General features: G+C 59.8%; 1 protein-coding gene across 1 annotated transcript in view; it reads right to left on the bottom strand.

Annotated features, from left to right (window-relative positions):
• Window positions 1-11: 11 nt before the first annotated feature.
• Window positions 12-8,346, bottom strand: part of NDST1 (N-deacetylase/N-sulfotransferase (heparan glucosaminyl) 1) — a 13,409-nt gene continuing 5,074 nt past the window's right edge. The window contains exons 2-15 of the mRNA XM_009322747.1: window positions 7,851-8,343; window positions 6,747-7,229; window positions 6,433-6,520; window positions 6,050-6,204; window positions 4,803-4,988; window positions 4,339-4,467; window positions 3,980-4,162; window positions 3,650-3,746; window positions 3,372-3,495; window positions 2,679-2,853; window positions 2,280-2,450; window positions 1,263-1,372; window positions 269-371; window positions 12-162 (exon numbers count right to left, since the gene is read on the bottom strand). Of these exons, the coding sequence (XP_009321022.1) occupies window positions 43-162; window positions 269-371; window positions 1,263-1,372; window positions 2,280-2,450; window positions 2,679-2,853; window positions 3,372-3,495; window positions 3,650-3,746; window positions 3,980-4,162; window positions 4,339-4,467; window positions 4,803-4,988; window positions 6,050-6,204; window positions 6,433-6,520; window positions 6,747-7,229; window positions 7,851-8,343 (2,617 nt within the window). The 3' untranslated portion in view covers window positions 12-42. The remainder of the gene's footprint in view (window positions 163-268; window positions 372-1,262; window positions 1,373-2,279; window positions 2,451-2,678; window positions 2,854-3,371; window positions 3,496-3,649; window positions 3,747-3,979; window positions 4,163-4,338; window positions 4,468-4,802; window positions 4,989-6,049; window positions 6,205-6,432; window positions 6,521-6,746; window positions 7,230-7,850; window positions 8,344-8,346) is intronic.

An 8,346-nucleotide genomic window follows, 5' to 3' on the forward strand; every position in this document is an offset into this window, starting at 1 on the left:
TCGGCCCCGCTCGGGTATTGCTGGGCGGGCAGCAGGCGGCAGCTACCTGGTGCTCTGCAGCTCCTCCCGCAGCCAGGTGGGCAGCGTCTGCCCCATTTTGTACAGGAGCTTGGAGAGCTCTATGTTATGGTCCCTGTAATAGTCCCGCAGGAAGGCGCGCGACTGCAACGGGAGAACAGAGAGGAGGGTCAGGGGGACCAGCCCTGAGCCCACCACGGCCCCCCCAGCCCTGCTCGGGACCGTCCCGGGAGGCTTTCCGCATACTCACATCCGAATCCATCTCGGGGTACTTCCTCCCTTTGCTCTTTCCCAAGCATTTCGTTTTCCCTCCATCCAGAAGCTGACACCAGAATCCTTTCTTTGGGTCAAACCTGTGAAACGAGAGCTCTGCCTCACCCCTCTCGCCCCCCCACGCCTTCCGCAGGCAAGCACGCTGCCCGACAAGCCCCGCTGCTGCCCAGCCCTGCACAGGGGCACTTCTCCACCTCTTTTTAAGCTGCAGCCCAGCTAACATCTCGTTATTGACCCCCTGGTACAACGGGTTCCCTGTGCAGCCGCACAGCAAGCAGCCCACCAAGGTTCATTCATCACCGCATCGCCCTGCTGAGGGAGCACGGGGGTCTACGTGGGTTTAATTATTATTTTCTGCGGCACCTTTGGGCCTGGGTGCCCTCAAGAGCCTCAAGGCACCTGGGTGCAGACTCAGAGCGGCCACATAGAGACAAGCCCTGCGCAGAGGTAAATTATTACTTTCCTAGGAGCTCTGGGGGCTCCTGCTTCCCATGGTGGGCTTTAATGTCTGGAAGGCTCAGAGCAAGGTGACACCTGCAGAGATGCCACACGGCCAGCAGCAAGAGTTGCTCTCTGCAGTGCCTGCACGAGGAGCCAGGGTGCCGGGGCTCAACACGGTCACATGCAACACAAATGCACCCCTGAACTCTGCTCCAGGAGCCCAGAGCTGCTCCTGGGCTGCCTGGAGTGACACCACCATCCCCCCCGCAGTGTCTGGGTAAGCACAGCAAAGCTGGGTGCTTGTTGAACACTATTTCTGATTCCAGCTACCCCAGTGTAGGTCACAGCAATGAGGAGCTGCTGTTCCAGCCTCAGGTGAAACCCTGGTCTCATCAAAACCAGCAGCAGCTCCGCGGTGAGCCCAAGCGCTGGGGGCTGCCCCAGGACAGCACTGGGTGTCCCCAGGGGCAACCTGCTGCACTGGGAGCAACGGCAGGTTGGAGGAAGGAGAAGCTCGGGGAAGGACTCACGCCAGGGTCTTGTGATAATCTATGAAGTTGGTCACACCGAGGAATTTCTGGACTGTCTCCATCACTTTGGCGGGTTCTGTTCGGAGCAGCTTGCCGTCCAGGACCAGGATCTGCAAGGAGCAAGGCAGGGCGGTGAGGTGCTGCTGGCTCCCAGCCCTGCTCTCCTGGGGTACAACGACACCTTCGCTGCACCTTTTGCCGTCTTGGAGCCAAATTTGCCACCAGCCCACGCAGGGTCCCCTTTTGAATGCTAACGTGCCCTGGTGTTCACTTACACTGAGGGCTGGAAAATTAAATGCAAATAAAAGCCAGGGCCAGGCTCCATCCAGGACAACATCAGAGCTTCGGCTCAGGGCCGCTCGACCCACAGCCAGCCAGGATTGCATTACAGCAAATACGCCAGAAGCAGACAATTAATAGACTTTATAAGGGTAAATGACAGTGGAAAAATCATTCAGGGACTGAGCCCGTACACTGCCAGCAGCGCTCCACTGTGCGGGTCACAGCAGGGCTGGCATCCAGCTCCCATTTCCCCTGCAGGCAGCTCGAACCATGGGCGGCTTCACCCGCTATTTTTGTCCTGCTTCGATGCTGCGGTGACACCAGATAAGGCAGCCCCGTGGGGGTCTGTGGCCGAGAGTGGTGGGTGAGCGGTGGGTGCCCCTGCAGAGCCACCCACAGCCCTACACCCCACGGCCCCCTTTCAACCCTGCTTGCCAGAGGACCAGCAGAAGGACCTGCCTGCCCAGGACCAGCACAAGGACATCTTTGTGCATCATCCATCACCAACCTCACACTACAAGGGTTTCCTTCTTGCACAATATCTGCCCTCTGCACCTTACCCAAGTACTTTCACTCTTCTCCCCATGGTTATTAAGGTATAATAAAAGCAGCTCCCACGGGAGCACCCTCGCAACTGACTTGGGACCCAAGCTCTCCTCCCTGCTCATCCTTGCTTGGGCGAGGGGGGCTCCCCAGGGTGCTGCCACTGTAGGAGTGGGGTGTTCCCATACCTACCTGGTTGGCGTGGTAGCTGTTCAGCCAGCGCTCGATGTGGGTGGCATACCAACCCGGCACCAGGCAGCGGTTCTGCAGGGTCCGGAGCTTCGGAGCAGCCTCGGGTCCCGCCGTGATCACCTCGTGGAAGGTGTATTTCAGGGCAACTGGGTCGTCGTGAGCTCGCTGGTGCTGTCAGGCATGAGAAAGGCAGGGTTGTTCCTGGGGCAACCCAAGTCCTGGGCTGCCCACAAGGCACCGCGGCTCCCAGGCCACCACGCCGTGTCCTTGCGCGTCTTGTTCAGCCAAGAAGCGCGGCGTCCGCAGCCACCCCACCTCCCAAACCAAGCTGATGGAGGGAAGCCCCTTGCCCCCCACCCCCCGGGGCTGCCCAGGGAGAGTCAGAGGCGGGCAGCTCACCTGATACCAGGAGTAGGCTCGATCTGCGCAGGGTTGAAGGATGGTGATGACTTTGGCCTTGGAGAGCAGGGCTGCGGCTCGCCGGGGGGCCACTTCTGAGTCAAAGTAGTTGGCACTTTTCTCGAAGTAGAAGTCAGAGGTGGTGTTGGAGGGAATGGGGAAGAACTCCATGTACCTGGGGGATGCACAGCGTGAGGCAGGCAGACGGGCACCATGAGATGTCCCCAGCACCCCCCCTTCCAGGTGACATCTCAGACACTCTGTACTATGTGCTAATCCTGCAGGGTCCCTCCAGGTCTGATGCACAGCCTGGGGTTCTACAATCCCCTCCAGCCATTTTGGAGGGCCAGGCCTCACCAGATTCCCCAGGCAGACCCCAAAACCAGGAGGTAGCAGATGAACACACACACACACGGCTTCTGCCGAGGGCACTTCTGAGTCCTGGCGAGTGGCCTTTGCCTTCAGGACATCTCAGGGATAAACCATGGCAGTGTGATGGCCTGAAGGCAGTGCATGAGCATGCCCTTGCAAAGGGCAGAGCCCGCACAGGATTCATCCCACCTTGCAGCACCCGGGGACCCTCCACCAAGAGCCTGGCTGCTGCGAGGCCAATGGGAAACCCCGCGGCACCGCTGCTCCTGTTCCCGAAGGAACCGGCGCTCCCAGCTCAGCCCCCGCAGCCGGGAGACGTACCAGTCGATGCCCTTGTGATAGTTGTGTCCGTTGAAGAACTGTATCTCCTCGAAGGTCTCTGAGCTGGGGTAGTTGCTGCTCAGATCTGGGTGCATCCCCAAGAAGAGATAAAGGGCAGTCGTTCCTTCGGATAGAGAGAAAGCGAGAGCTGACTTGGGCCAAATCTCCCTCCGAGCTCTGCTTCAGGGCAGGAGGGCCGAGAGAGGCAATTTGGGGATGCACGGGAGACCCGGAAAGCCTCCCAGCTCACTCATAGCACCGAGGGTGAAGGGAAGCACCTGTTTTTTGAGGCCCGATGATGAGAAGCTTTGGGAATCGGTCACAGGTCTTTTCTTTGGACCAAATGTCTTTGTGACGCTTGTCTTCACAGGGATCCTGAAACGCAGCGAGGGAGGATTAGAGACAGGGCAGCCTGGACGGGACCGCGCACCACTGCTCAGCCCCCTCCAGCCCGAGCAGACGCGCGGGGAGGCCACGCTGCTCAGCAGGCAGGGCAAAGACTGGGGTTGTTTCCAGCTCTAGGGAGCTAACTCCTTCCTGGCACCACCAGCAGAACCACAAAGAAGCGAAACGCCTCCTGTTCCCTCCATTCCAGGCACGAGGGATACCTGCCACAGCGGGTCCTTCTCCTCGGAGAAGATCTGGAAGTATTTCTGTGCCAGCTGCACAGGTGGCAGCGTCTGCAGCTTCAAGTTGGTCCAGGAGTTGAGGAAGCGGACCAGGTGCTTGAAGGTGTACAAGCCCAGGCGGTCGTTGCCGTAATTGGACAGATGGGTCATGAAGATGCTGATCTGAAGCGGAGAGGACGGAGCAGGGGTTAGCAGAGCCTCACCCAGCAGCCATCCCACGCAAACAGCTCCCACCCTGGCCGGGGACGCTGGGGACGTTGCCCACAGTGGCACTGGGGGACGGCTCTGCAAGAGACACCTGTCCGTCCGTCCCCGGGCAGCTGGACGGCAGTACTCACGGGGTTGAGGAGCACGGTCAGGAACAGTTCACCCCCGTTGATGATTTTGTCCAGCTCACTGGAGCCACCGGGGTACTCGTTGTAGAAGATGGTGTGTGTGAAGAGGCCGCAGGTTTGCCGGGGGAGTACCTGGGGCGGGAGAAAGACATGGATGGAGCATCCAGGGCTGGGTCCCCTTCCTCCTCCCAAACAAAAAAGGTTCCTCAACCCCTCAGAGGTCAGGATTGGCTCCACTGCCCCTCACCACCTTTGACTTCAATCCTGATGTGCACAAGGGAGGGACGTGGACAGATGGAGAAGCCAAAAATTGTCCTCACACGAGCTTCCCCCATGCAGGACGAGGAGAGAGCACAGCCCCCTCAAACAGAAGCATCTGAGCTGCCCAGAAACCACCCGCTGAGGTTCTGGGTTTTGGTGGGGGAGGCAGAGGAGAGAAGCACCAGAGATAAAGCCTGGCCACCTACCATGATGCCATTGTGGATGAAGCCACGGCGATAGCGAGCAGGTTTCAGGTGGGGGTACTCCTCTGTGCTCGTCACTTTGATCGACCAAACCTGCTTCCAAGCTTCGTACAACTGCACATGGACGGGGTACACGCCCGAGTGGTGGGGGGCCACGGCGTACCCCATGTCAGTGGGGATGCCATGCTCCTGCAAAGAAGATAGCAGGGAGTGGGTGACCATGGAGACCCCAAATCCACAACATCCCAAACCAATCTCTCCCCAAGGGACTGCCCATTCCCAACTACAAATAGCCAATTCGTGCCTCTCGAGAGCAACCAGGGCAGGGCTGTGCCTGCACATCCTCTCCTAACCAGGGCTGTCTCCGTGAAAGGGAGCCCAGCAGCAGACACGCTGGGTGGACATTCGCTCCTCTGCTTCACGTGGACCATCCTCATCCCTGCCATTTCTGCTGTCACCAACAAAACAACAGCAGCAAAGCTTTTCTGTGGAGAACGAGGAGATAAATCTACACAGGACTGTAAATTGGTTTATATCAGTAGATACTAAACAGCCTGGAAATTCTGAGCTGGACAACTGCCCATCCCAAGTAGGGACGGTCCAGTCTCTTTCTAATTAAGCACCTCCAATTATCAGACAATTAATTCAAGTTAGCCCGAAGATCCCTCTCTTAGGCCATAGGACCGAATTATTATTACTGGGTCTGGCTTTACGGGGTTTGGATTCAACAGCTGTGAGCAAACCAGTCGATCACAGCATGATCTGGCCTCAGTGCCGGCTTTATCCAGGGCAGATAAAGGACAGTCCAAGAGGACGGACAACCCCTTACCAAGCTGAAGGTCAGAGCCTGCCTTTATAAACCAAACATGTCCCCGACAGCTCGGCCTGCAGAGGGAGTTTCCATCAGCAGGAGCCTCCCGGCACATGGCCACTGCTCCAGGATCCTGCATCATTGCCCAGCACAGCATCAAACTGTGCCGGGCTGAGCACCCGACCCTAGGCTCAGTTAAAACCCAGCACACACCAACCCAAGCAGAACGCTGCCTCCTGCGGAGCCATGGGTCAGACCACCGCATCCCCCCTGGGTTGGACCCCCACATCCCCCCGGTGCCGGGCTAGGCAGGCACAGCTGCAACACACAGATGACATCTCCCCTTGAACGGGCGACCCAGGCAGCTCACTGCCTCTTTGCCCCCATTCTCCCATCCTCCCCCCCCCACAAGCACCCCTGCCGGCAGCATCTTACTCACGACAGCGAATTTCTTGTTTAATGTCATCTGCTCGGCGAGAACCGACTGGTTGTGGAAGAGGTGAGGCTGCATGTGGCTCCACATGTGGGGGAACCACCAGAACTCCCTCACGTAGGACAGCAGCAGGTCGTCGCCTTCATCCTCGGCATCAGTACCTGCGGGCACGATGCTCGCTGTCACTGCCGGGCACGCGGAGCCACGCGCCAGCAGCCGGGGCAGAGGGAGGGGGAGCCCCTTTCAGTGGCTGGGGGATGGGGGGCAGTGGGGTGGGATGTCCGAGGACCCTCCTGCAGCCCCAAATTTGGCCTCTTTGAGCACCGGTTTGTGCCTCAACACCAGCCGTATGGCACCAACAGGCAAAGCGATGCCCTTGCCCTCCTCACCCGTGTGGAAGAATTTCCCTGAGTATCCCAGGTTGAAGGTGAAGTTCGGGATGTGGGTGCGCAGCTCGTTCTGCGTGTCGAATAGTGCCTGGGAGGGGGGGAGAGAAAGCAAGATGTCCTCAGCGCACGGTCGCGGGGATGGCTGCCATGCCAGGGCGAGGACCCATGTCCCCAAGAGCTTCGCAGAGGGGCTCCCACAGGGCCAGGGGATGCTCTGGGGGCAGGAAACCTCATCCCTGGAGCATCCCAGAGCAGGCACAAGCACCCAGCCCCACGCATCCCCCCAGCACCCAGTCAGGACATCACAGCCGCACCTTGACATCTTCCACCTTCATGCGCGTGCCCTCCTTGCCCACAAAGATGTCATCGATGTCCACCAGGATGTAGCGGTTGAGGGGCAGGGAGAGCCTCTTGCCCGTCAGGAAGGAGACAGAGTCCACGAAGACGAGCTTGTGCAGCCAGAAGTTGAGGTTGTTGCCGAAAAGCACCCTCTGGATGCCATCGTGGAGGCCCAGGTCCTGCATCACTGTAGTGTGCAGCGCCGCGTCCACGCTCATGTGCGGGATGGACTCAGCCGACTTGGTCTTGGCCAGGAGGACCGGCTCGTAGGTGGAGTGGTTGGACTGGAAGACGGTCCAGTCCTCCCCGGGGAGCACGCCCTTCTCCACCTCGCTGGGGCGCGTGATGTACAGCAGGGGCGACTTGGGGTTGATGCTGCAGTCCTTCAGCGCCAGGTTGGAGTGCAGAAAGAGGGGGAAGCCCTTCAGCTGGGCGCTCAGGAGGCTGTTCTCGTTGGCCTGCATGGGGAGAGACAGGAGCTGGAGGAGATGACGCTGGGGACGAGGGCATTGAAAGACACGCCAAGTGCCCAGCCTGGCTGTGCAGGCAGGGGCTCACCAGGGACACCAATGGCCATGGCGAGGGGTTAGGTGGCTCACCACCCCCAGAGCTCCGGGTGCTGGGACCCCCCCCTTCCTCTCCTGAGCCCAGGGCACCCTTGTCCCCCTTGCACACCCAATCCTGCTCACGTTCAACGTCAAAGCCCCCTGGGGCTGCGAGCCCTGGGCAGGAGAAGGGCAGGGGGCTGCCAAGCAAAATACCTGCTCATGCTTTTGGCAGACGCCAGCAAGGGTCACCGCTGGGAAATGGGATGCTAAAAGCAACCAGGCTGATCCCAAAGGTGTGGTTTTACCCCCAAAACACCCAGGAGCCACACAGCCCTTCCACGGGGAGAGGGCTAAGACGGTGCCCTCTGCGAGAAGCCTGCACCCCATCCCAGGCTGCGGGCTGGCTCCACACCAACTCGGGCTGCTTGCAGAAAGCCAGGGGAGGGAGCAGTCCCTGCAGGGCACTGGGACGCCAGAGCCCCCGGCTCACACTCGGCCTGGCCACGGGGTCTCGGTTCGCCCCACACACACCTTGAAGAAGCCGACGATGCCCACGCCGTACTCCACACAGTACTTGTCCAGCAGCTCCCGGTTCCAGGCGTCCAGGTTGACGTACTTGAGGATGTTCTCGTAGATGATGAGGGCAAAGCGTCCCCGGTCCTTGTCGGTCAGCGTGGGCATGTCCCCCTTCCCCGGGGCGATCTCCGTCCTGTACTTGAAGCGACTCGACTCCAAAATGGCCACGATCTCCTGGCCCAGCTGGGAGTAGAGGCTCTCCACGAAGACCAGCACCAAGGGGTCTGTGCGGGAGGAGTCAGCCACCTTGAGGGTCTTCAGTGGCAGCAAGCGGGAAGGGGCGACCTTGGGCTCATCGCAGTCCGGCCCCACCACGTCCCCGGAGGGCTCCAAGCCCCTTTTCCACCCATATAAATAATACGCAGAGATGAAAACACTGAGCAGGCAGAAGGCGAAGAGCAGGAGCAACACCACCTGCGGAGAGAGCTGCCGGATACCCCGCCGGGCCCTG

This window comes from Pygoscelis adeliae, unplaced genomic scaffold (assembly GCF_000699105.1).
Source record: "Pygoscelis adeliae isolate BGI_AS28 unplaced genomic scaffold, ASM69910v1 Scaffold34, whole genome shotgun sequence".
Taxonomy (NCBI): Eukaryota; Metazoa; Chordata; class Aves; order Sphenisciformes; family Spheniscidae; genus Pygoscelis; species Pygoscelis adeliae.